The following is a 27,988-nucleotide window of genomic DNA, read 5'->3' on the forward strand; positions in this document are numbered from 1 at the left end:
AGCCAATCAGTTCTATCGTCTCCCTTTCCTGTCATGGGAAAGTGGCGGTCGGCTCTCGAACAATCTCCCCAACATACAAAAACTTGACAAGTGGCCAAAGGGTGGGAGCGCCTGTTGGGAAGACCCGTAATGTTTTGTGTTTTCCATGTACTCCATGTTCATGTACAGCTGCCAGTACATGTGCAATGTTCAACCTCCCAAAACGGAAAAGGGGCTTTAGTTCCCAACGGACCTCTCAATACTTCTAAAAATGAGTTCACATGCCTCAAAGAGTCCCTGCCAACACACATTATACATCATGAGAAAGGCAGGATTGCTTCCTGATTGAACTTTAAGTGGGGGTGGTATGTTCAAATCTTTGTTTTTCTCTTCAGAACTTAAGAACAAAGAACTACATAAAGCGACGCAGATTTAAGAAGCCACTGCATGTAGAATAACTGCTGTAATCACCATGAATGGGATCCCATTAAAGTCAGACTGCCAGATTAGGAGGCATGTTCCCATTAGAGCACTTTTAAAAAAAAATTATTAAGACATTCCTCAGCACGGCCCAGTGGATGAATGCTTTCAAGTAGGTCACAATTAAATCAAGATATTATCCAAAACGCACAAGGCGAACTCACTTGCTGACCAACATTTGACAAACTCAGAGGCACACACACGACAGTTTTTTTTCCATTCATTTTTATTCAAATCACCACAACAAGTCCAAATGAAACCAAATGCATCATGTTGGAGAACACAGGCACGGAAGAGTGATTTTTATCAACACAGCGAATAAGAAAAGCAGAGTACGCCGGTACTTTAGTTTGGTATTGCGCTCATTGAACTGAGCCTGTCATCCAGCAGTGCATCCAACAAGTGGGCTGAAAATTGAAAAAGAAGAGAAAAACTCCCTCCATCATGCCTCCTTTACGTATGTCCTCACTGCGATCACGTCTCCCATGATGCATTTCTGTGTGGAAAGGAGACGTCAGGTGATTAGAAGAAATCTGCATGTGCATCAACTCTGGCAAACATCAAGCAGAGCATACAATCATATAAGAAGTCACTGCCAGACTTATTTATTAAAAAAAATTTTAATTATATAAATCTTCCTCAGGTATGTTGTGATGTTTTTATTTCCTGTAAAACTCCTCACTTTAAGACAAATACCTTTTTTCTTATCATCCTAACAGGATCATTGAGTATAAACAGTACATTTTAACACACATTAACATACTAAATCTACTATATAACATATAGAACAGGGGAAGTAAAATAACTTTACGCAGAACTTCTAAACAGATAGTTTGAGGATTTAAAAAAAAAAAAAAGTCACACCGCTATCAATTTCCCATCTGTGATCTCTCTCTCGATATTCGTTTCTTTGCCATCCCAGCTCTGTTTCTGCACAAGTTTGCCGTTCTCCAGAGTCACCACGGTCTGCAGGGCACAAAACAGACAAGTGGTCACGTCCAGCACAGATTAAATCAATGATCAATCATCTAAAAGTCAGGCTGTGTAAATGCTTGTTCTGTCTTTCTAACCCTGGTCTTTCTGTCGTCTGCGGTCGTCTCATCAAAAGGTTCGTTGAGTTTGAACTTGATTTCGGTGGTTTTGAAGGTGCTCTGAGACTTCAGGCATATAGTCCCTTCGTCGTCCATCGTCACTATTAAATTGGGCTTGGTCCGGTTGCCCACCTGCCGGGTTGCAAATCCCACACCTGCAGAGCGCGAGGTGTCAGGAAATGTGTCAGATGTAGAGACGCTTTTTAATTAAAACGTTAAAAAAAACTATTGTGAAAACTTGAGACAATAAAATTAATTACAATTAAGATTAAAATGTTTCCCCCCCTAAATTTAGCTCCAACCACAGACGTTCTTACCGATTGCTTTCATGTAGTCGTCAAAATTGTCGCTGGAAATCATCTTCCATGTTCCAACAAATTTCTCGACCATTTTGCAATCCTTGAAAATTTTTTCCTCTTTATCCTCAACAACAAAGTGTGCAGCGACTCTGGGTTCAGCACTCTTCCAGTGTGGGAGCAGTGTGGCCGTTTTAAAGGGACAGTCCTTTTTTTCAGCAACGCGATAGGAGCCAATCACAGCCTGCAACGTCATATAACGAATTGTTGAAATCCCTCCTCTTGTGAGTTTTTCCCTTTTCACCCACTTATTTATTTTAATCCGTGACATAGTCGCGGCAATAGTTTTATATTCTAAGCTACATGTGTATTTATCAAAATTAATCTTCAAACACGGTAATTTTATACAGAATAAACAATATTTTTCTTTGTTACAGTTTAATATCAAGTGTTTCTCTGGTTCCAGAGATGTCACTTTATATGGTGGGCCAAACAGGCCAAAAATGACATATTTGTTTTCAGCTTGGTTATGAGCCGTCATTCTGTAGTGATCTGCTGATAAGAAGCCATTCCTCTTAACAGGTGAAAAATTGCCCTCCTAGTTTTAGGCTTAATCCCCCTTTCCCCCCTGCAGGCAGTATCCTTCAAGCTCAGGTCGTCTACCAGAGGCCTCGGAGTTTGAGGGTCCTGTGCAGTATCTTTGCTGTTCCTAGGACTGCGCTCTTCTGGACTGAGATCTAAGATGTTGTTCTTGGGATCTGCTGGAACAACACTTTTACCATGACAGTATCATGGTACAAATAACAGTAGCATGGTGGTTAACACTGTGCTCTCAACGCAAGAAGGTCCTGAGTTCAAATCCATCACATCCTTCTTGCCCTGTGACAGCTGAGAAAGGCTCCAGCACAATAGTATTATTATTAGGCCTTTGTAGGTGAACATTAAGTCAAATTGAGTTTATTATTAGTTTGCTGACTGATTTCATTTTGAGGAAATACAAACAGGGGCTCTGTTGATATTGTGATGACCTTTACTTCAGTTAAATTCACTTTGGATCCTTGTCTTGTTAAAGACTGGCAAAACTGTAATGTGTAATTTCAACTACAGGCTTGAATGTGATTAGAAAAAATCAGTGACTGACTGGTTTTTTCACACCCAGTGACCTATTTAAGATAGTTGCAGCAACCAGCTGGTCCCTGATCATGCTGCACCTCTGCTTACTGATTACCAGGCAACTGCATAGGTTTCCTGGTCGGAGGCAGCCTGTCTTGAAACAACTAGACAGCAAGGGACGCTGGTCCTCATCTTCGAAGCAACAATTTCAAAGGCAACGAGATCGACACAGTTGCACACAGTCACAATAAATTTGGTCTCCTACCATCATTTTGCTTGTCAGTTAAAGAAAAGTCATTTGAAGTCATTTATGTTACAGTTCTTTTCAGGAAACCTGCCAAAAAATAAGTGTGTGGATGCAATAATGATCCATTAATAAAACATTAAGTCACAGATGGTAACGGGACAGAGGTTGACTATGTGAGAGGGTGGGATTTCACTTATCTGTGACTGGGTGAAAGGCTTTTTTCTCCTTTTCAGATGGGCTGGATGTAAAACTCTGTGCCAAATTACAGCTTTGCTGTGTCAAAGGTTGGAGCTTGCATGACGCTCTCTCAAACACTGGAATGGTCTCCTTTATCAGGAAAATGACACATTATGCAAGGACACACCGTGACCCCGTACTGATCGCAGCACCTTTTTTTTTTTAGCAGTTAAAGCATTTTAATTGATCCGGCGAATGTTGTTGGGAAATAACCCAGCTGAGAGAAACTATTTGGCCAAGTGACAAAAACGATACAGTTCTCTTTATTTTTTACTGTTTAGTTAAAAGGGCACAAAAGAATTTGACTATTAAATATTTAACCAACACAACATTTTAGATTAAAGCCAGTCAACACCATGTGTATGAAATGGAATAGTTTTACTGTACATGTTCAACAATATTCACAGATAAATACACATCTGCCAAGCTCATGATTATTTCTTCTCTCCAACTTTTGCCTGCGGGTCCTTGGCGACGCAGCGGGATTGAAAAGCACTCAGCATCTCACTGCTGGTCAAATTTGCTCCCTTCATCAGCAGCTTCTCTCCATCTACTGCGGAAAAGAAGGACAAAAACACAATGAGATGACTCATAAGAACAACATGCTTAAGGAGTACAGAAAGGAAATGTTCAAAAGTTCACTCTGCACAAAAGTCGAGTAAGACACGCTGCGGCTCTGCTGACCTGTGGCAGACATCTCCAGCTTTGTAAAAGCCTGACTCACTGCGTGAGTGATGCTAATTGTATGAAATTCCAAGACTGGGTCATATGTTTCTGAGTGTATGAACTGCACATATGCACCATTTCCAGGACTTTATCCTATTTTTGAGTTTTTAGATTTTTTTTTTTTATCATCTTTGGCTCCCGTGACATATCTGGAATGGGCTTTTTAAAAACATAACCAGAAAAAGAGAAAATTAAAACAGGTTACGACTGTCTTGAGTCAAAGGTTAAAGTGAACGTCTTAGTTGCCTTATCATTGTTGTGCCTGGAGGTGATTGTAGTTATGATTTGGTGCTCCAGAGTGATGGATGCATCAGGGTAAGAAGACAGATGGATGAAGTGATGCCTAGTGTAAAACTCTGTGCGGGCGGCGTTATGATCAGGGATTACTTCAGCTGGTCAGGTTGACGTTAGGCAACAATTTCTGACCACAAACCGAGATCAGCTGACATCTCTGAAAAAACTGAATGGCCAAATTTTTCTATGAAAAAAAATCTTCCCTGACAGGGAAGATGCATAAGATGGAGCCACCAGGCTCAAACTGTGAGAGAGTGGTGGAGACAGTATGAATTGGACACCACCTTAACCCCACATTGAGAAAGACTTTATGCACAAATAAAAGTTCTTGACGGAAAATGAACACACCTGTATAAAATGACATATTCTGTCTTACCAGCAGGTTACAAAAGTCAGACAGCTACTTTTGTAGGCATTATTAACATTTCATAAGTGCTAGACGAGCCAGTTATGAAACTACACATCACTTCAGACAGCTGAGGGAACGACGGCAACGATCTCATCCAAAATAACTCCACCCATGAGAACACTCCCATGAAGTCTTGAATTGTAATGATATGAGCATGTAACTGGACCTCATACTGACAGCTCAACAACCGTCTCCAGATTGATCTCCTTAAGTTCTCGTGAAATAACAAGTTAGCAGGCCTCCCCACCTATAAAACTACATAAATCACATTTTATTCCTCTTCAACAAGTGAAAATAGTGGACTGTGTATAAAAATACCTGTAATTTCTACAGAGTTAATGCAATCATTTTGTTAAACCCCTCGAGTGACATCTTGATTGTTTAATTTAAAATCCACTGTGGTGGAGTACTAAGATAAAACTAGAGAAAAAAAACAACTCATGGACCAAACTCTGCCTCCCCCACTCATTCTAATGTGCTCACGTCATACTTACCATAAGTGATATCCACTACGGGCTCAGACTTGTCATGTTTCACCACTGGTATCACCTCACAGTTCATGTTGGTAGCTCTGGCCTTCTCTGAACCCACTAAGGTCAGAAACTCCCTGTGGGACAGGAAAAAGAAAAGCTTTTTTAGATTTACCTTATAACGCATTAAAGTGACTAAGTATGTTAGCACAACTCGAGATGCTGTAGTAGATGTGAGTATTTCCACAGTGGGGACATCGAGTATGACACACTTAGCTCCATTGCACTGATTTTACAGCAGTAATCACTAGTTACTCTACAGATTCAAAGTAAGGTTGACACCAAACCGGCAATCTGCTTTGAAGTTAGACGAAATAGGCTTGAAATCTAAACATTAAAATAGTGTTTAAACATCAGTAATATAGATTTCCCTTTAGCTTTGACATTTTGTGTATTTTCTCAAAATATTTGTGAACCGTTGATTTAGGCAGTAATGTACACTCTAAGGCCACTTTAATAGTTACACCTCTTCAAATGCTTGTTAACACAAGTATCTAAACTGGGTGTGTAGACAAGTGGTCAAGACGGCCTGATGAAGTTCAAACCAAGCATCAACCGAGTGACTTTGAGCATGGCATGGTTATTGGTGCCAGACAAGCTGGTCTGAGTACTTCGCAAACTGCTGATCTGCTGGGAATTTCCCGCACAACCATCTCTGGGAGAAAATATCCAGCCGCAGTCATCTGGGTTAAAATGCCTTTTTGAGGTCATAGATCAGAATAGAATGGTAACACTGCTTCAAGCTAACAGGTAGTCAAGAGTAAATGAAACAACCACTCATTACCACCATGCAGATGCAGAAGAGCATGTCTGAACACAGTGTGTCAAAGCTTGAAGTCGGTGGGACTTTGGCAGCAGAAGACCGCTCTGGGATTCAAGTTAGCTAACAACAGGAAACTGAGGCTAATATTCACACAGCAGGTTGGGAAAACATTGCATGCTCTGAATTTCTCAATTTCTGCAGTGACATTTGCACAGTATAAACACAGAGAAACATAAAAACACACGGAAACGTGGAAAATCACTACCCAATAATAAAGTGGCCGGTGTATAATGACCGTATAATGTCATGTGCAATCTAGATAACAAAACAAACGTAAGTGCTGAGATTACTTCAAGCAAAACTTACTTTTAAACCTTCCATTAAAAGAGTTTAGACGAGACTTCGTGCAGCATGTCATATAGTGTTGCTATGAATTTACGGAGGGTTTCTTCAACTAACATTAACCAAATGTTGAATGTTTTAAGGGTGTCTTTACTAAGCATGAAAGCCAGCATAACCACAGTCTATTCCGACAAGCATCAACGAGCTATATAAAACATGAAATGACGTTGCGGTTGGCGGCTGCTGGCTGTCGCCAACAGCCTTATTGTCAAATTACGACCGTTACCCGCCTTTCAGGCACACTGAACGGCTCTCCGACACAACAGCAGCGTCAAACGCGCCTTTCTTACCGTGTGGACCGGACATTGGACTCGAACGGACAAAACTGAACGGTTATTTTCTTCACAGCCTTCAATACCACGGTCGCTTTGCTGGGAGCCGCCATGTTTTCGATTTAATGACCTCTAACCTCGCCAGAATGGGGTTTCTCACATGGGCCACGAGAGGGCGCCACAGGATTAAGGATTCCAGTAGCTGCCTCACTAACAGGTCCATACAAAGGTAATTATTATTCAACACGACATGGAGCTGTTACTTTATAAAGAATGGGAGGTGATCATGATTTTTTTTAGCTTCATAGTTATTAAAGCAGGTGTTTTCCTATCTTTGCAGTCTTCTGCTACAGATCAAAAAATCATTCATAAGATCATTTATAAGCAAAGCAGGGACACACCAACAAATGTTTTCCCCTCTAGGATATTATGCATTAACTTGTGACATTAACTTGTAACATTGTCTACTTAGTTAGGCACTGTCTGTTTAATATCAGCGTTTCCTGTGACTTGACAGAGTAAATAATTGGTGTAATATTGCTGTAGTACTCCCAGTGATAGCTTCACCAGTGGAAGCAGTTCACTGATAACAACACAAGTTGCGACACGGCTTTTATACAAAAAAGTGACTGTTATGTAAACACCAACATCCCCAATCAAAGTGACAAATTCAGAGGAAAAGTGACTGGGGCACCTTCAGGCGTGCAATCATCAGGACGTTGGAGAAGGGGGTCTGTGAGGAAATAATTCAATAAAGGAGGTGCTACTGTTCAAATAGACAATCTAACACTTTTTTTTTTTTGGGCACATTTTGGGCGTGACCCCTTTAATACTTCTCAAGAGTAATACTTAAAAATATTTTTGGGGATCAGATACATTCCTCTCATTGAACAGTTTGTTTTCCTGTGACTTAAAAAAGAAGAAGAAGAAGAAACCTTGCACATACTAATTACCTCATCTAAACTTTATCAAGGCCTTTCTTGACCTCTGCTCGCTGCAGCCGGTTATTTATAGACACCCCTGGTGTCAGGGCCTGAGCAGAACAAATGTGTTGTTCTCAGATCAGTACGCCAGAGTGTGTGCTGTTTATCCCAGCTCTAACACGCCTCAAGTCTCTTTCCTGTGAGCGACAGCCTGACCCAGCCTGTGACAGTCAGCAGAGGCACGAGGGCTCTAAATTTAAACATTAAGGCTACCGAGAGGCCGAAGCATTTCCTATACACCTCCCACCACACACGCGCGCACCCATGCACACACTCACACACAATAAGTATTTGTCGGAGGCTTACTGTAAGAAAGTTGGGGAGAGGGCGGTCAGAAACAATAAATGCTCCAGGGGATGTTGACCTCAGAAAGAAAAGGGTATTGTCTTGATGTTGGAGTTCATCTATGAAGGCCTCAGCCTAAACACAATATGAACTTATGAGATGGTCCCCCTGGGAAGCTGTGGTGTTTAACATGAGCTGCCATGTTCTTCTTTGCCACAAGGCTCCATCATTGCTGTTTCTGCAACATGTCGAAAGAAATTCATGCTCTGGTGCCAAAACCCTGTTTTGAATTGTTGTTTCCTCCTTGAGAATGACACCCAAGTTAGGTATGAGTGTAAACCAAAGAGGCTGTAGTATGAAAGAATGAATCAGAAGTGACTGTAACAGCCTCCAAATGAATGGCTGATGGGTAATAGAGATGAATTCACTTCTGAGGAAAGGTGGAGGATTGTGGCAAAGGGCCCCACCACTGAGAGGAATCACAAGGGCGTATCTGTAACACAGAATCATCGTACTGCTGACAAAATGGAAAGAAATCAAACACACTGAGTGCTCTTACTCATTAGTGAGTGCTCCCTGTTTCAATGGCTCTCTGTAAACCTATTAAATATAAATTAAGCACAAAAACTCATAAATCAGTAAATAACAAAAAACGATTCCTGCTGAGTTCCTTCCAGCAAACTGTGCAAAGTACAAAGCTACAAGTATGAGAGAGTATTGCACTACAGCCTGGAACTGTTACACTGTTCAGTGCATTGCATGTAATGGTCTGGATTGAACTAATTATGGTAATTAGTTATAATGTTTTAGGCATCGTAAAAAATAAACCTAATTTGTGGGTTTTCTTCACCGTGAGAGAGATTTAATAAACCTCACACACAGTTACTTCACTTCTGAACACTCAAAAATGTCCACATAGCAGCCAGGTAAAGGATCCAAATTGACTACACATCCCATAATCCCTCTTAAAGCTTATATTTGAATTAAATGAACAGGGTTCAGTGCCCTGCAGAAGAAGTGACTCTGCTGCACATCTTCGCAAGCTACTGGGAGACGGTCAAGGCCACTCATAGGAATGGCCGACTACATTTCCCGTGAAGCCCTGCGGGGGCAGCTCTCTGGCACTCCTCCTCCGCCGCCTCCTCCTCACAGCAGCGTCCTGGCTGGCTGGAACGGCGAAGCAGACTGAAGTGAGCGTCCTGAAATGCGCGCAGGCTGAAGGACGAGCCGCATCGCTCCGTGTGCGGACACCGATCACTCTCACACCGGCTTCATGCAGCGCGTGGACGGCGTGGACAGAGGTTAAGAGCTCAGCGGGAAAAGCCAGGCGCACTTTTCTATTCAGAGCGGCCGCTGAATGCTGGGTTTTTTAGACTGTCTTCTCAGCTCCGGTGAGTGCATCTTCACATCTGTGTGTAGAAGTTGTGTTTTTATTCGTTGTTGTTGTTTTTTTAATATGTAGTCGGTATATCCAGTGTTATGCCTCTCTTTGTGAGTGACTGTCTGTGTGTGGACGGCTGCATTGGGAAACTTCACGCACAGGCTGAGTGTACTGAGAGTTGTCACTGCGGCAGGCAGAGAGGCAGCCTCGGTGTTCGCAGTGAAACCAAATTTAAGAAGCGGTGACAGTCACGCTGAGACAAGGACTTGTTGCCCTCCGCTGAGCGTTTCGTCTTTCCTACTGATTTACATGAGTGGCGAGCTGTCTGTGTCTTAAATCTCGTTTTTTCCCCTGCACACTTTGTGTACGGTTTAGGGCTGCTGCAGTACATCGAGCTTTAAAATGAAAAACAGTGCATGCGCTTTAAAGGATGCAACCTCCCGCATAACATCTATTGCTTAAGTTTTGCACGAGCTCATAGCTTATGATGTTTTTAGGAAATTCCTGGTGATTCTTTTAAGGATCACGAGATCATTATCTGTTTTTTTAAAGATGCATATTAACTTTACCATACACACGGATATGGTCATGTGCGTGGATGTTGAGCTCTGTGGATCCCCCCCACCGCCCCTCCTCATTGACACTAACAAGTGTGGGCCGTCTTTCCTCCCTCTTCATAGCTCCAAGCAGCCATGCATGCCCTACTGCATGCACATGCATATACAGCAAGTTGCAGATGAACCTCAGACAGCTTTCCCTCCCTGTAATCGTGAATACGAATTTTCCCTCGGCTCACCTGCCGGATAAATAAACACCCCCCTTTTCACTCTCTGTCACTTCTCCCAGATTTGCCCCCCAAGTCTCCCCCTCTCCTGCACACGTTGGCACACACACTCACACAGGCAAACAGAGCCAAATGCCACCCAAAAAAACACCCCCATCCTCCCTCCGTCTGTGCTCAGTTGAATACGATATGTTGGCAGACCATTCACCCTGCAGCGGTCTGGCTTTTCACAGAAGTTGACATTCACTTCACTTCAGCAAACACAGTTTGTGCTTTGTTTCAGCTTCTCTCTGAGTTCCGCCTGTCACGTGCTAAACATTAACAAATTTGTTTTTTTGTGTTTTTGGTTTTTTTGTCCTCCTTTTCCTCTTTCCTGTGACATCACTTGATAAGAGCCCTATGGATGAATTCCCACCTCTGTGACAAAACTGATCCTTAATTTGTTTATTTGTTTTCCATACAGCAACAATTTAGTATTTATTTATTTATTGTCAATGACTGCCATTCAGGCCTTTAAGCCTTTATGGAAATCAGAGGATTGGGAACGATGCTTTAAAAACGTTGAAATGCTCAGCCTGATGAGGTACGATCATGTAATATTATGTTTATAGAAAGTAGCTGGCGGGCGTTTGCAGCTTATAACATGCACATGTCAGACGGGTCAGAGCGGGATGTCTGCGTATGATTAAATCTCTGTCACTGTAAAAGCAACTGTGTTGGGCAAATGGGAGGGCAAGCTGAATGCTTTGTGACACTTTTAACTCTAGAGTATTCATAGCCTTGCTGCTAATGCTGGAATTTGAATGGAGATGAGGGGCTGGGTATGTGCAGCTGTTGTATGGAAGAAGGGAAATGAGTGAGTGTTCCCGAAAGAGTTGCAAGGTTTGGAAATTTTTCGGCCTGGTGCTTTTACTCTATAACGCAAGAATCCAACAGGTTTCCACACAAGTTCTTTGTCATTTTTAAGCAATTTTGAACCTTTTATTGCTTCTTTTTCTTACTGGTTGGCTCAGCAACATCGCAATAGTCAACTACACTGTGCTTTGTCACCTCCTAGCTCACAAGTTAGTCTAGTGGTTTGGATACAGGCTTATAAATGATACCTGTTAAGCAGGTGCTTCCAGGAAATAGAAATAAATGCACGGTAAAACTGTGACTTCAAGTTGTAACACATGTTAGTAAAATGACTTTGTAGAAAGTCATTTGCATCAGAAAATGGTTCTGTATTCTAGAGGGGTGGAGGCTGAGCAGCTGCAGGCGGGTCGGCGCTCATTAAAACTGGCCATAATGTGTATGGTCTGATAGAGAGCCCAGTGATGCTGCTGCTGCCCCGGGCCTGAAGGTCCTCCTGCTGAAAGGATAAAGCATAATCACTCTCTGTCTGATTGCTGCGCGACTATTGTTTCATCATAGGCTGTCAAGATGTCGTTTAGCAGACTACACACATTTCACAGTCAGTTAGGCTTTAACAAGCAAGGACATCAGCCCCATCATTGGTAGGCAAACAGTGGAGCGTTTGGATGTGCACCTCAGATTTTACAATTACCCTGCATTTGCCCTGAGGGGAAAAAAATATGCAGGCTTGAGTCTGGAGGAAGTGCGTGTTGCTGTGTGCGAGTGTTTTTGTTTAATGTCAAGCTTGCTTTGAATTGAGTAGTTTCTGCTCTTATGAAAATGGAAAATGCTATTATGTGGTGTTGTTGCAAAGAGCATTTCTTTCCATCATTGATCTGGAACGGAGAAATGGAAGAGCTAAATGTAATTATTGTCCCTCTCCACGCAGTTTCTGCTGTACTGGTCTGCAGGAGATAAAAGCAACGTGAAAGATTAGAACAGCTGTGTCCACTTTTTAGCTGCCCACCCTCACAGCCATGTCAGAGGGACTTCGGAAATTTGTTTCAAACAACTCTGTCAGCTGTGGTTTAATATTAACATACTTTTCAATCCAGTGCTTTCAGCTACTTCTGTATCTATTAGCTATTACTGTCCGGCTGAACCTGTTTAACCACTACATGTAGCTAAAAAATGCATTCTTACAGTTAGCTAGCACTGCTAATCCACTGTTAGCTAATAATTTAACTGCTAGTCATACTTTTAGCTAAATAATTTGTAATTTATTTTATTTATAATTTTTGCTTGACACTGTTCTCTAACTGTTTATCCATCATCTTTGGCTAATCTTTACTCGCAACTTCAGTTGTTACCCAACAGATAAACCGCTAGCTGTATTTTATTACACATCTTACCCATATTTATTAATAATTTAGGTTGCTACATGAGTTTGCGGTACTTGGGCAACATCTCATTTCTCTTTTTTTTTTTGCGAGGAAAATGAAAAAAAGGTGCAGCAGAAACATAAGCAAACATACATGGAAATACATGGCAGAGAATCTACGGTTCTAACGAGCTTGAAAGTCAACATTTCGTATGACCGCCTTTATTCTTCAACGCAGCCTGAACTCTCCTAGACAAGCATTCTTGTAATTTCTTGAAATAGTCTTCAGGAGTGTCCAGTCTCCTTGAAGGACATTCAAATCCCACACTGCTGCAGCATTGTTGAATCCGGGTTTTGGGGAGGCCAATCCATGACGTTGATTTTCGAATTTTTATTCCTCGGTGGATCAAAAACTGATGGTACTTTTCTATATTTATCATTTCATCAATTTTGAGAAACTTTCCAAAACCAGTAGCTGAAATGCAACCCTAAACCATGAACGAGCCTTCACTGTGTTCTACAGATAGCTGTACATACATATTGTACCAAAATAGTAAAATCTGGATTCATCACTCCATAAGAAAATTATCACTGATTTTCAGCCCAGCTCTTTTGTAATTTGGGATACCTCAGCCTTGTCTCCCGGTTTTCTTTCCTTCAGAATGGCTTCTGTCAGCCACCCTTACACTGAGACCACTTCTGATGACGTTTCAGTGATCAGTAGATGGAAGTACAAATGTATTTTTCAGGTCCAGTGTCACAGTTTTTCTGGGGTTTTCTCTTTCTTTTTCTTATGGACATAACTTTCAGATACTTTTCATCAGCTGTTGAAAGATTTTTAGGCCCAGCACTTCTTTTATCCTCTATTTGTCCAATGCCCTCAGATTTTTTTTAAGGATACAGTGCACACCATGCTGAGAAATACCAAATTTGAGCTTTGGGAATCACCTTCTTAGTGCAAAAATAGTATTTTATTTCAAGTCAAATTGTGTTATCACTGGCATTTTTGCAGATTCAAATAAAGGAAATAGAACAAATGATATTTTTGAATGCACTATTAGTAATAAAATGCTTTAAGTTAAATTTTTAAATTGGTTATTTCTTGTCTCTTATTGTCTCTAAGTGCAATAATCCTTTCTGTCATCGTTGTATTTTTACTCAGTTGTATATAGTATTTGTATTTGTATTCTATTTTTATCTTATTGTATATTTATTTTATTTTATTCTACTGTATATAGTATTTTATTTTATTCTATTCTGTACAGTTGTGTACTGTATTTATTCTTATTGTATTCTAATTTTTGCCTCATAACTTTTGCACTGTCCACTCCTGCTGTGACAAAACAAATTTCCCACGTGTGGGACTAATAAAGGTTATCTTATCTTATCTTATCTTATCTTATCTTATCTTATCTTATCTTATCTTATCTTATCTTATCTTATCTAGACACAACACTGCTTTATTCCTTGACTTAGGTGCCTTTTTATGTTTGAATGACTCATAGATCTCTGTTAAGTCACATAACAACCAAAACAAACACTATTACACACTATTAGCTAATAATTTCAACAGTTATCCGTAGTTTTATTGAGCTATTGCAAGTATTTGTTGAATTTTGTTTGTAAAACCTTTGACGGTCAGCTGTGTAGACATCACAACATCACAGAAGTGGCTTTTATTTGAACTCCACATGTTCAACATGTGAATATTTTCACACGAATAGAAAAACAGAACTTGCCATGTCGCAGGTTGGTTGTTTTGGGGTTTTTTTTCTTCCATTTCTCAGCCAAAAGTTAGCTACAGCTACAGAAGGTGTGGCTTTTTAGAAATTTTTCTTGAGTTTTTCTTTGAGGAAGAGGAAACGCACACAAGAGCCGCTCATGTGGTCAACACATTCTGGTTGAGGGAAGCCGCTGTGGCCTGAGAACGTACTAGCAAAAACTGTCAAGTACACGCCCATGTCCGGAGCTTGGTGGGCAGATCTGATATAATTAGGTTTCCATTCCACCTTTTCTGGAACTGTGTGCCTTTGATTCAGTGCTGCACGCATCTCACACCTTAATCTGTAATTTGACTATGTGAGGCCTGTCATTTCTCAAATGAAGAGAGGTGTTCATGGAGAAAAGACCATTGCCGTTGTGGTTGTTCACCCTGGTCAAATTAGTCGCTGAAAATGTATCGGGTCCACTCCTTGTAAAGATTAGGAGGCTCATGGTGAGAAATGGGACAGATCCGGACAGAGAATGAAGACAGAATCGAGAAACTGGAGGGGAAAAAACCTATTAGACGGAGACTTTGACAGATGAGGTGAATAAAAAACGAGAGAGCAATTCTAATAATAAAAAGAGGATATTGATCTACGGTGCGTGAGTCTGGTTATCACTCATGCTCCTCTACGTCTCCTAAACACTGCTGACCCTTGCAAGAATTGAATTTGTTTCCTACAATGTCAGGGGGACTTGCTGAGCATATTTTTTGTTATAAAGAAACACAAGTACACAGTTTCCAAGACAGTCTATGGATGTTTAGCAGGTGTTGCTCAGAAATTCTCACCACCAAACCACGTACCTAAAGAAAGCAGACAGGTGTTAAAATTTAAAAGTCTTGTTTCACATCTCAGTAAGACCAGGAAATGCTTGTAGCGAGACATTTAAAGCAGGGAAAGCACCGAATGTTCTGGTAATCTAAAATGTTGAACCATGATGAGCGCCATCACCTGGGGTTAGAAAAACCTGCAGATTTGGACCAATTTATCACCCATTAAGACTAGCTGGTAGATGTTTGCCAGCCTCATCTGTATTAACTGTGACTGCAGAATAGAATATAGTGGCGTGGCTTAGAAAACTTGTTGCATTTCTTCCATCACCTTGTATGTTTCTGTGAAAGTGAGTTCTAGAAAGAAGCAAAATATTTGGAGATACGTAGCCTCTGAGCTCATTAGGTAAGCATACCAAACGTAGGTGTGTGTGTGTGTATGTGTGTGTTTGCAACCTAGTATGTCACTCATTGCTGGAGCTAGACTTGTTTGTCCTGACATACAGTATTTGGAATCCAGCCTGATCATGCCCAGAGATACTCACTCTAAGCAGCCAAATCACAGCGGGAACACTCACTCTCGACTCACAACAGACATACAGAACATGAATGTGTTCAAGTGCACACACATGTATGAACCCGTTTACAGTACACGGGTACACATGCAGAATTTAGATATACTCCCTCCTATGTTTCACACACACTTGACAATGCACCGGTTTCCACTTAGACACATACTATTTATCTCTTTCATGCGCAAAGAAACACATGCTGCTATCAAATCACACTGGCCCTCAGCAATTTTCTCAAAGATAACAGGGCGCTTCAGCTTGCGCTAGACTATTCTGCTGCTCTGTGTTTGTGTTGTGCACCAAGTCTCTTTCCTGTAGTGCGAAAATGAAAAGGCTTTAAAAAACAACCCACTAAACCTAACTCACCTCTGGGCTACAGAAGACAGAGAGTGTTGTGTGTTAATGGCAAGTAAACACTGTGGATGCAATTAATTGAGATTGCCTAAGAGGAAAGTCTAATGGGAAATCAGAGTCCCACTTCTCAAGAATTGTGGGTAGCGCATTGTTATGCATTCGCCCCCTGTTGTTAGAGTGTGAATTTGACAAGACTGGTTCTCTGTGGTTGGTGTGTGTGTGTGTGTGTGCTGTGTTTTGTGACAGGTTCAGATGTATTGAAGAGAGGTCTTCCAATTTAACTCCAGCCTAAAAACGTACAATTAGAACAGTGGACGTTCGATCAGAGTTTCAAATAATCTCCTGGTTTGTTCACCTTTAAAACCAAATAAAGTTTTGTATGCCTACAAATCTGTCTCCATGACAGCCTTGCTACCTCATAAAAAATCCACAGCAGGCAGACCTTGAGTTGGTCAGGTTGGTGTCACAACTTTAAAACTGAAGAACTCCTCTCCTGCAGTTTTATTCCAGTATGAGTAGATGCCATGTTTCCATCTTTTGAGGCCTCATGCATTTTTCAACCTCACGGAGCGATGCAAGCGACGGGCAGGGGACGGGCGGCAGCGTCCTTTAAGTAATAACAGCAGCGGGATCTGTGGGGAAGTGCGGCTGTGTTTTTGATCACCACTCCAACTCGTAACACCTTCGAGTGTTATGTATGCGTGAACTGTAAACAAGTGGCAACAAATGATTACCAGCATGCTGAGTGTGAAGGGCTGAGGTGAGAGGAGGTGACGGACAGCAGAGATGGGTGAGTGAACGCAGCGCGTGTACCTACTTGGTGTAAAGAGCTGCTGATGCGGCGGGTGTAGACGTGTACGCACACAGTCACACACTGCAGGGCTGGGACGCTATAATGTCGCTCGAAGGGAGCCGCCTCATCTCACGCTCCGCTGGCTGAGGCACTCCAGGGAGGGCGCACACACACACACACACACGTACATGACTTGTATACAAAGGCCTGCATGCACACTCCTACACGCACATACAGAGTCTTATCTATATTCTGTACAGCCTTTTTCATTTTTGCCTTTGTGAGAACAAAATCGTTATATTTTGCAAAGTAATTTTCTGCTTTGTTTCTGCCGTTGTTAAGGAAGAAACACGAAACAACTCGAGCTGATTTAATTTGTGTGAAATTTGAGTCAAGGGTAAGTTCACACCAAATGTGGAAATCAGTAAAAACTTCATATTACCCACAATATTTTTTTCACAGACCATCTTCAAACTTTACAACAGTATACTATACCTGGGGGGAGTACTTAAGTTGACTAAGCATTTTACCTTGACCTTGATCGTTAGCGCCCAGATGACCTTGAAAAACAAAATATGAAGAAACTATATCGAGTAATATATCATATGAAAGGGCACGGAGAGGGCTGTACAAGACACTGTTTTTGTAATATGAAGCCCTATGAGGTTACAGGGACACCATAGCAGGCTAACATTGTAATATGTGGTTATAAAAACACCATCAAAATCCAAAGTTTTAGTAAAGCCCTTGGTCTTCAGACAGACCTGCAGTGCTGAGTGCTCTTGTTTTTGCCGTGTTGCCTTAATTTGATAGAGATCGTGGAGACAGACAGGAAAACGGAGAAAAACAAGGACCACAGGTGGGATTCAAACCCATGCTAAGTGCTTTATTAGCTACTTTAGCTTCACTGCACTTACAAGACAGGTGCAAGCGTTAAACATACTGAAATATTTGTCATTTTCTTATTCATCATTTGTCATTTTCTTACCACAAATGGAGTACAACTGGATAACGTGGCACTCCCCCTGCATTGGCCTAAAACCATGCTAGCTGCTGGTTTGTGTGGTCCATTGTTCAACGTCAGGTTTTCGTGGAGAGCTAAAATATCTGTTCACGGCTACTTTACAGCTGGAGCTGAATGAAGCTTATTGGCGATTAAATGAAAAGATAAACCACAAAGAGATGATTATCTGCTGGTTCTCTGATGTCTCCCAGTGTGTTCACAAGTAAAGCTACAAGGTGCACACATGCAGGTGATGTTGTGATGAGGTTTTGTGCTCCACAGGGTGGTTGTTTGCTTCATTTATGTGCAGTCAGGTGACGGATGGGATGGGCAGTGGATTGGTTTTCATCCATCAGCAAAGCCTTCGGGCCATTTTTACGCTTTCTTATTCTTCTCTGTCTGTCTGCCGTTCCCCTGCTCACATCCCTTCTCTTTGTTTCTTTGGCTATGTGCACTACTTTTTCCATCTTTTCTCCAGTCTACTTTTTTTTCTTCTTTCTCCGTCGTCATCTTTTTTTTTTTTGCATACCACTCTTCTTCCTCTTCTCCATATCTCACTCAATCCTATTTTTCTTCAGTTTGCCTGCTTTAAATTCCTCTGTATTTATCGTCTATCCCTTTTGCCTCCCTTTGACGACTTATTTTTCTTTCTTGGCTTCACGCTCGCACACGCACACACACTTACATTGACGGTCTGTTCTGCTTACAATTAAAGCGTACCTCCCTCTTCCCTTTTCCCAAGCAGGCTCATAATAGGAAATGCCCTTGTTATCTCGTCGCGTACCAGCGTTATTAATATAAGCCGCAGACAAACAAGGTGTGGGTACGTGCTCTGCTATGCTCCAGGCTGATATTTCATGGTCAAACCTCTCCAACGGTTTTGTGCTCATCAGCGTGGTAATGGGGCACAGAAAGGTGCCGGACAGATAAGCAAGAAAGGAAAAGGGAGAATTGTGGGAAATGAAGTGAAGTGTGGAGCTCTCCAGGGCGAAATAATAATTCTTGAGTGTGATGTGGAATTTTTGGGGGGTTGATTGGATGGAGACATAGCTGAGTGTGGAGGGAAAAGACTCGAAGGGGTGGGAGCTGGGGGGCCGACTCAAGTTCACAATGTATTAAATGGATGATTGCATGAGTTGGGCTGTATTTAGTTCCACTTTTATGGTTTTATGTGGTGTTATTCTTGTGCAAAAAAGAAGAATTATATTTTATTACAATCTTAACATGATGTGAGATTTCTATTATTTCTATTGTGTACTTGCTTTTTGAATAAGGGCCAGTCTCCGCTCCACAATTCAAGTCAACCAGTGGTGATGGAGATCTTGAAGGGTGACTACATTTCATATTTTGTTTTATTTTATTAAATTAAAAAAAAATCCTTCCAACAAAATCTCAGAAAACCCCGTCAAACACACACACCTGCCTTCCTACTCGATGTCCCACATCAACTGTCTGTGAATTGGTTCAGCTTTGAAGGTCTAGATCCTTCCAGAAATATGTTACACCACACACTGAATTTTGATATTTCACAACCTGAATACTTGAATCAATGGAACAGCCTCACAGTTAGAGGAAAGTTCATCCACTGGGCTAGAAGATTGACTCCAGGCAGCCGGTGCTCATCAACTGTCCAATTTGTTCTCTTTTAAACTAAAACTAAACTTTTTATTATGAGGCACAAAAAAAGCCCTAAAACCTCAACATGTTTGTTGCCAAACACTTAGCAAATGTGTTCCCTTGTTTAGTGTCTGTTTACTTTGTTGCTAACAGTAGGTTCACACGGTTTATTTAAAAAGCTGTACCATCCACCCATCTGTCATAACTGTCTGTCTTCCATTCCTCTTTTGTTGACTTGTTGCCAACTCAGCTAAAAAGCTGCTTTCTGTTCCTTTGAGAGTCAGCACGGCGAGTTGGATTTCAAATAAATCACTTTTTCCTCTTTTCAAATGCACGTGTGAAAATGCTTCATTTACAAGCAGGCTGAATATTGAAACTGCAGCTAACTTCAGCCATTTATGTCTGTGACAGAAATTCTGTGGCATGTAAAACACATTAGATCAGGGATCAAATGACGAGCATAAAACAACAGCGATTAGAGGGCACGTCTTGCAATCCTATTGATCTTTCCTTCATCAGAGAAACAGCCAATATTTGTGAGACAATGTCTGTTTGATCACTGCGTTTCGCTCACCGCCCAAGCAGTAGCAATAAGCAATAAAGGAAGTGATCAGTTCTGACTTCTGTCTTGGCTCAGAGTGTGTAATTGTTTGAGGCTATCATCTGCTACAGAGGATATGAGCAACTATGCATTTTTCTCTTTCAGACTGATTGCAAATGACTGTCTGTCAGCAGGGACTGTATTTGTTAATGGACTTCAGGGCATTATGTCCTCAGAGAGCGTGGGGTGTGTGTATGTGGGGGGATGATAAAGAGCAAGGCAAATATTGTTTGTGTGGTTTGGATTGAGTGCAACAGTGTGCAACGTGAGAATTGCTAGAAGGTTTGAAAAGGATGCAATTAAAGCCATTAGTTATTTTTCCCTCCAATGTTTTCTCTTGAAGAAATTACTTATTGATATTAAGACATCCAGGGAATTTACTCTCTGTCTCCTTCTGCTTTTTCCACTCCATCCTCCTCCTCCTTCTCTAACCCTTCTCGTGTCCGTGATGAGCTCTTTGAATAGGCTCCCTGTTTGCCTCTGCTGGCTCCTGGCAAATATGCTTCTGTGTCCAGGATGAGACAATGGCAATGATAAGACATAAAGGAAAGAAGAAAGAAGAGAAAGATGCAGAGAGACAGAGTGACACAGACAGAGAATTAGTGCTGAATGAATGAGTAAATAGAACTGGAGGAAAGATGTTGGAGCCAAGTGGAGGGACAAAGAGCTGATTGTCGCAGTAAACTGAGGGGCCTTTCAGTTCCTGGACAGTTGGTCCCTGATGTTTGTCTTAGATTCTCTGAGGAGAAGTTACAGGATTCAGCAGGTCCACTCGGTTGGTAGTTTAATTCTATGGTACTTGTTAAGAAAAAGTAACTTTTGATATGTTTTTTTTTTTTATTATTACAAAATGTCTCAGATGTGAGTGCCATCACAAGTCTGTGAGTTCTTTCCTGCTACTGATTCTATTACCATCACTTAATCCTGGTTTATTTTCATAACTCAGCGCTGTGGTTCTTATAAAGCGCTTTTCTACTCAACTTGAGCAGTCAAAGCAATTTATACAATACACTTCATTCACTTATTCACATGCAATCACTTTACTTCTACTCTTAGGCGCTTTCTATCTAATATTAACACCCATTCATTTTCTAATAAGTGTATTGGATTTAGTATCTTTCATGCAGACTGGTGCAGCCAGGGTTTGAACCAACAACTTTCTGATTAGTAACTTACTGTAATTCAAGTTTTATTTGTGTACCGCTAAATCACCTCAATGTGCTTTATAATGCACGGTAACGACATTACAATAATACAAAGATAACCCCAACAATCTGACGATCCCCTATGAGCAAGGACTTAGCGACAGTGGGAAGGAAAAACTTGCTTTTAACAGGAAGAACCCTCTGGTAGAAACAGGACAAAACACTGTGGAAGAGAGCCAGAGATCAATAAAAAATAATGTTTAAATGCAAAGTGGTGTGTAAAGACATGACCTGCACAACATTCTGAGAAGCTGTGATTTTTGATAATGATGATGATGATGATGCGCCACACGCTACACCTAAAAGCTCGCAGAAGGTATCTGCCCGTGCATGCCTGGACATGTCTGTGTTGCAAGCATCAGTTGCATGGCGCGGTGCAACATGAAACTATAGCGACGCAGATTCAATTCATCATGAACCTCATAGTAATGATATTATTTGAATGCATTAGTAAGAAAAAGAGCTAAAAATAGCCTCCATGGGAGAGCTTTCGCCCATCACTTTGGCTGTCATCTATCACTGATATCATCAACCATCATCACAACGCTTTATCAAAATTAATTTTTGTCTTTTTATTGGAAGATTTTGTGTGATTGGGTTAAACATCGTTAGGATTTTATAGAAGAATAGGAAACCTGTTTGATGTTGAAGTGTTATTTTGGTTGTGCGAATCAGCTGTTTGCACTGGAAATGTTTTCAATAATTTGAATAATAAGTCCTTCAGTTGTTAATAGTTCTAAGGTAACCTCGACCCAAATCGTTGTTATCTTGAAAACTTTTAAGCAAACTGTGTATTTCAATCACAAGACATGAAGCTGAGTATAAAACCAAAATCAGTGGTCATGTGCAACAACTTGACAGTTGACAGTTTGCTGATCATTTACTTGTGCTATTTTTTTTTCTTCTATAGATCAGTGACATTGCAAAGACAGCATGCTTGGCCTAGGGAGTAGCACTTAAAAAAAATCCCAGCAAAGCTTAAACGCTTGGGCTGCGTTGCAGAAGCAGCACTTTTTCTTCAGACAGTGGAAGTAGAAGTTTTGACAAGAGCAGGAAAAAGAAGGAGGGGAAGATGAAGGCAGTGTACCTTCTAGCTCCTGGTAAAGGAAGTGATCTGAGTGCCAGTGAGAGGCAAAGAGAGGAATAGATGTGGGATGTGAGCTTGAAAAAAGGCAAGGAGACCCACCACAGCAGGGTGCTCTGCTGAGCTGCGCTAAAGAGCAACATGAAAAAGGTTTTGAACTTGAGCCAGGCCCCTTAGCTATACAGATACTGAGGGACTGAGGAGAGGAGAAAAAAAAGAGAGGAAATGATGGGAGGATAGGAAAGTTTAAGAAAAGGGAGGATTAGACAGGAGGGGTGAAGATGAAAAGAGTTGCAAGTACTGAAGAGGAAAGAGGAAAATGGGCGCGGAGAGGACGGCAAAGAGGCGAAAAAGATGAAACCTGGGTAGAGACGTAAAGGAAAGTGCTTTCCACAGTCTTCTTTCAACTTGACAGAGTACGGGATGAAGCTGTGGAATGAGAAGTAATTTCTAAAACAGAACAACAATTCTCCAGGGGACACCGTTCCTGTAAGAAAAAACGAAACCTACAACCACTCTTAAACAAAGGAGGGAATTCAAACATGAAGACTCCCTTTGGGATAACAGTGGAAATTTATTAGAGGGTGCAATTTAGGTGGAGCTTTGCGTATGACTCATTCAGAAATGAATTCAAGAGTGTTCGCTGATCCAGAGGAATTTAGGAATGAAAGACTATAGCTGGGGATAAGAGCCAGTGGCAACTCTCAGATGGGCCAAACGAGACAGATTTGCTAGACATAACAATTCTTAGAAATTTCTAGCACACTGATGAAAATGTTTTCAGTCTGACGTTGTCCTTCTGGAAAATTTTCCTAATCCTGAAGTGAGGCTCCAACCTTTTATAGCTTGTAGAGATTTAGTCAGTGTACAGAGGAGCTGGTGGTGAAAAACTGGTAGACAGAACAAATCAAGTACCAGAACTGTACATGACCCGGTTGAACCTCAACTTTTGATCAGACTGGAATATAATAGGAGTTCAATCCCTCCATCCATCCATCCATCCATCCATCCATGTCCGTCCATCCAGGTTGTCAGGACAGCAGTCTAGGTAGAGAAATCCAGGAATACCACAGCGTTCCTGAGAGTTTTAGTGTCTCCAGTGTTTCCTGGGTCTGCTTTGAGGCCTTCTAGGCTTATGTAGATGCCTGAACCACATCAACTGGCTCCTTTTAGTGTGAAGGAGCTGCTGGTCTACTCACTTTGGCTTGATAAAACTTCTCAATCTGTTGTTAAGGGTGAGTCCAGCTACCCTGCAGAAGAAGCTCATTTTCACTGCTTGTATCTACCATCTCATTATTATTTGGTCACTATGCAGAGTTCGACCGGTCGATGGGTAATTTGTCTCTCTTCCCCACACCAGACTAGCACAGCGCTGGTACAGATACGAAACCTGTCACTTCTCTTCACTTGGGAAAATTCCTTTTCTGCTGAAAAAGGGGGGCGTGCCGACTCTGGGTCAGAGACAGGTCTCTTTATGTGATTGATATTCCTTTTTGTACAACGTTACATCCTTTGGTTTATACTATCCTATCCTTTTAGTCATCAACCTTACCTTACTTTTGTGTAGTCTGCTTGTGTCTTTTCGTTGGTTCTGCAAGTCTCTGGAGGGATAAAATACCATTATTTCAATGAACATTTCCTCGTAAGGTGCTAAAGTGCTGTCTAACACCTTGGATTCAAAACCTCCCTCAGGTTCAGTTCGGTTGATATCTAGTGAAGATGACTGTGCATAATTGTTATGCTGGAAGAAACCAGTCCAGCAAGGATAGAAAGGTTTAACCGAGTTTAAAGGTGAGCACTCGGCACAGCTCAGCATAGTTTGCAGTGATATGAAACAAACCAGCTAAATGCGCCTACAGGGTATCAAAGCCACCAGATGTAAAGGTCAAGCATTCAGGCCTGTCCTAATTTTTGGGTGTACACCACACTTCCATTCACCCATTTGTTGTGAATACCATAAAGTACAACTTATCTGATCATATCACCTTTTTTTCCATATCAGTATTTATGGTGTTTCCCCTACTGAGCTCTCAAATGTGCAGTCGTCTTTGTAATGTGCAATAAAAATGACCCTCTTTGTCTAGTTGTTGAAGTTGTTGTTGTTACTGCTGACAGTGTGATCACATCTGATGCCGACCTGTAATAGTGCACAAGAATCACGGTCATTTACTGTGTGCCGTTGACCACGATGTCTTTCTGAGACCAATCTTTACTCCCGTTGAAGCCATCTGGAAAGCTCTGGTGACTGAAACTCTCCATTTGTGCCCCCGCATTGAACTTACTTTGACCTTTTTCTCCTGCCATCTGAACCTTTTCTCATTTCCCAAATTGCACTTTCTCAATTCCTTTCCTTGACTCACGAGAGACCCTAGAGTAAGACAGAAACCTGTGGATAGAAGAGTCGAGACAGATGATGAGACAGACTTGTTTTGTAGTTGTGTAGTTTGACACAGCGACATCGATTTATGATCTCAGGTGTAAAAGTGTTTAAGACATTTTTTATGTTTTGTACTCAGGGTCACACTTAATTATGGGGCGATCGTGGCTCAAGAGTTGGGAGTTCGCCTTGTAATCGGAAGGTTGCCGGTTCGAGCCCCGGCTTGGACAGTCTCGGTCGTTGTGTCCTTGGGCAAGACACTTCACCCGTTGCCTCAGAGGGCCTGGTGGCGCCAGTGTCCGGCAGAAACCTGTGGATAGAAGAGTCAAGGCAGATGATGATGTCAGTGCGCCCCAGGGTGGCTGTGGCTACAACGTAGCTTGCCATCACCAGTATGTGAATGGGTGGATGACTGGTTGTGTAAAGTGCTTTGGGGTCCTTAGGGACTAGTAAAAGCGCTATACAAATACAAACCATTTACCATTTAATTAGTGTGACACACACGTGTCGTGAAGAGCAGAAAGTTTGACTACCTTAAAAACGCTAATAGTTGTTCAAAGAGCAGTCCTCCAATCAGTTCGGATGTCCCAGCTGTGTGCCACGCCTCTTTTATGAGCTGAACGTAAAAACTCTGTGTAGTAATACAGGCTTGCTGTATTCTGTGCTCCAGATGCATTTTAGCAATTTAGACATCCTTTAACAGAGCATACTAAGGGCAGGGGACACAAGGAAAGCACAAATTAGTGAAATGAGTAACAGCATTTTATTTTTTATGTAAGATATTACAATTTATGGATGTGGATGCTTCTGCATTTGTTGTGTTTCTCCGCTTATTTATTCAGGATTTTACTTTAGGTTTCAGTCACACAGGCTTAGAGAACCGTTGGCAACCTCTTGGGAACCTGTGGTTGCTAAGGAAAATTTGTATTCCCCAACCAGTTGGAGAGTGGTTGCTGGAGGTTGCAGGCTAACGCTGGGTGATACTGATCACAAAGAAGGCACTGCACCCAAAAAACCTCCTTATGATTTACCACCTCCACAGTGCTGCAGTTCCCCTTAATTTGTGTGTAAGATGGAGGCTTGTCAGCAAAAACTCAGCAACTACAACAATGTTACAAAAGGCACAGCTTTTACTTTGAAGATGAACGTTTAATGTTTCCAATTTGCATTCAAAACTTCAAGTTCCGCAGCCACTTAGCTAGTTTTCAGTGTTTGCATCTTCCATTCTAGCAATAAGTGACTGCAGCAGTCTGCTTGCAACCAATGCAATCACAGGGAGGTTATCAGTGCAGCACCACATACCTCTTTACCGTAACTGACAGTAACCTTCATTAATCACTTGCAAACTGGTTGGGGAAGATTCATTTTCCCCTAGCAACCAGGTGTTGCCAGGGAGTCATTGACTTCTCTCTAGACCTGTGTGATTTGGACTTATGCAATAAATTTCACAGCAGCTGCCATCAACCTCCAGCAACCACTCACCAACCGGTTGGGGAATATAAATTTTACCAAGAAACCGGTGATCTCTAGGCATTAATACTTTAATTCACCTCTCTCCATGTCATCATCTCTAAAAGTTACAGAGAGTATCGTGTTGCCGTTTGACCGCAAAGGTCACTAAAATAATCTGCTTACTAATCTGCCCCTACAGCTATTTTATTTACATCCTCCCTTCATTCCCTTCATGCCATTGTGTTCAGCTTCTGCATTGTTTGTCAGATTTAAATAAATGTTCAGAGATTTGTTTCCTCCTAACCTGTCACTACCAGTAAGAAAGAATGTGACATGGTCTGTTTTGTTTTTTAAAGCAGCTATGTCGGTTTCGATAAAGAGCAAGCTGCGGTGGCTCCTTCAGCAGGAGAGACGCAGGACGGGACGATTCACACTATAATTAGTCACTTTCCATCATTGATCCTATACACATCATTATAAATATGCTATATATATGTATGTATATGTATGGGTATGTACATGTACACGGTATATGAGACAGAGAGAGAAAGAGAAACTCAAGAGCTCAAAAACAGGTCATTAACTGGGAATTTAAAAGCCTGACTCAGAGCAACAAATGAAGCTGGGACATTAGCTTCTTTTCAGCCACGTTATGAAGGTTATTTTTAGACTCTTGTCATCTACACAATACCTCATAAAATAACAACGCTAGTAGGGTTTGGCTTCTGAACACATATTCGCTCTGTGCCTGTGGGTGTAGGTTACTCTTTGATTTTGAATTCCTGTAAATGTTTTGTTTTTATAGCATTTTAGACGATATAAAGGGGGCTGGAAGTTGACTAGAAGCTGGTATTGGAATGATTGAAGGTACGTGGCGCGCAGTTAGACCTCCTTTTCCCTCCAAATATTTTGAGCATACAAAGACAAGTGCTGGCCGTCAGCCGCCACAGTAACTAATCACTCAGACAGCGTGGTTGTGGCCTCTCATTAAACAGGCTGTAACAGTGAAAGGAACACTATTAATGACTCTGCAATACTTGTTACACACACAGTTCTTTCAGACTTAATGGCAGAATATCTGTAAGCTCTGTAGTTGTGCTGGATACGGGTGCTTGCGACGCAATATCAGTTAATAGGTGCAGGTGAGCGCTGTGCTTTCCTATATTCTGTCAGTAAACAGAAGCTGCATGAGCTTAACCCCCCTGCTGCGTTCCCCCAACAATACAGACGCTGTTCCAGAAACTTCACATCCCATTTGCTCTGATGTCTGCGCTGCCGCCTCACACGGGAGCTTTTTCAGCACTTTCTCCCCCCTGCTCCTGTTATGTTGCATCCACTAAGGGCTGGAAGCGAGCATATAACACATTATCCTCTATAGCAGGGTTATCCCCCTCGTGCTTCCCTAACTTGACGTTGTCAACCGAGCATGCTCAGATTCGATCAACAAGAATTTGCGAGGAGGCCATTCGAGTGGATGTTGAATCCCTGCGTGAATCACACAGTGTGCTTGCTCTTTTCCTGAGCTCTCTGCATATTCTGGGGTTATTTTTCCTTATTATGTTACCGGCAGACGTGTGCGTTGACTATCAAACACGGTCTTCTCTTGTTTTTGTTTTACAGGTGATGAATGACGAGACTCATCCATTTCTCTCTTGAGGTAGGATATTAACTGTTTCAGTTACTCAGTCATTCGAAGAATGGTAAGCCCTGCCAATTAGCAGACTTCTCGCTAACCCCTCTACCTCCCTACCTCCACCCTTCCCACACGGTGCAGGCAAAGAATCTGTGTGAATGCTCAGAGACGGAGACATTAGACTCTTTCCTGCAAAAAGTTTTCCCCAAAAATGTTTTTTTATGTGTGGATGTGCAAAGTTTGACAGCTTTAATAATTCAAACCAGAATGCGTG

The 27,988-nt window shown here is 41.6% G+C and overlaps 3 protein-coding genes across 6 annotated transcripts in view; 1 reads left to right on the top strand and 2 right to left on the bottom strand.

Moving 5' to 3' along the window:
* Positions 1–667: 667 nt before the first annotated feature.
* Positions 668–2,025, bottom strand: fabp4a (fatty acid binding protein 4a). The gene is made up of 4 exons (XM_086279997.1): positions 1,868–2,025; positions 1,530–1,705; positions 1,324–1,425; positions 668–955 (listed from the first exon to the last, which is right to left on the bottom strand). Exons 1-4 carry the CDS (start codon positions 1,938–1,940, stop codon positions 902–904), a joined length of 405 nt encoding a protein of 134 aa, XP_086136123.1. The 5' UTR covers positions 1,941–2,025; the 3' UTR covers positions 668–901.
* Positions 2,026–3,806: 1,781 nt separating this feature from the next.
* On the bottom strand, positions 3,807–7,012 carry mrpl53 (mitochondrial ribosomal protein L53). The gene is made up of 3 exons (XM_086279488.1): positions 6,858–7,012; positions 5,367–5,479; positions 3,807–3,996 (listed from the first exon to the last, which is right to left on the bottom strand). Exons 1-3 carry the CDS (start codon positions 6,950–6,952, stop codon positions 3,878–3,880), a joined length of 327 nt encoding a protein of 108 aa, XP_086135614.1. The 5' UTR covers positions 6,953–7,012; the 3' UTR covers positions 3,807–3,877.
* Positions 6,825–27,988, top strand: part of pag1 (phosphoprotein membrane anchor with glycosphingolipid microdomains 1) — a 62,410-nt gene continuing 41,246 nt past the window's right edge. Inside the window, exons 1-2 of one of the 4 annotated variants that reach the window (XM_086279485.1) lie at positions 6,825–7,068; positions 27,702–27,738. The gene's annotated coding sequence lies outside the window, so the exon portion shown is untranslated. Of the gene's footprint in view, positions 7,069–9,265; positions 9,499–27,701; positions 27,739–27,988 lie in introns of those variants that run through there. The other 3 variants (XM_086279487.1, XM_086279484.1, XM_086279486.1) reach the window with 3 other exon arrangements.

The sequence above is a fragment of the Aulonocara sp. 'chitande type north' Nkhata Bay genome, linkage group LG22 (assembly GCF_057382095.1).
Source record: "Aulonocara sp. 'chitande type north' Nkhata Bay isolate Kocher_YH1m ecotype deep benthic linkage group LG22, A_spYH_male_GT1.1, whole genome shotgun sequence".
In the NCBI taxonomy this organism is placed as follows: domain Eukaryota; kingdom Metazoa; phylum Chordata; class Actinopteri; order Cichliformes; family Cichlidae; genus Aulonocara; species Aulonocara sp. 'chitande type north' Nkhata Bay.

Bases quoted from the DNA above. Each gene is read 5' to 3' on its own strand.
- mrpl53 (XM_086279488.1), bottom strand. From the start codon at position 6,952: ATGGCGGCTCCCAGCAAAGCGACCGTGGTATTGAAGGCTGTGAAGAAA. The intron at 5,480-6,857 runs GTAAGAAAGGCG...CCTGTCCCACAG, and splicing joins TCCAATGTCCGGTCCACACG to GGAGTTTCTGACCTTAGTGG. The intron at 3,997-5,366 runs GTAAGTATGACG...TCTTTTCCGCAG, and splicing joins CGTAGTGGATATCACTTATG to TAGATGGAGAGAAGCTGCTG.
- fabp4a (XM_086279997.1), bottom strand. From the start codon at position 1,940: ATGGTCGAGAAATTTGTTGGAACATGGAAGATGATTTCCAGCGACAAT. The intron at 1,706-1,867 runs GTAAGAACGTCT...CGCGCTCTGCAG, and splicing joins CGACTACATGAAAGCAATCG to GTGTGGGATTTGCAACCCGG. The intron at 1,426-1,529 runs GTTAGAAAGACA...TGTGCCCTGCAG, and splicing joins CAGACGACAGAAAGACCAGG to ACCGTGGTGACTCTGGAGAA.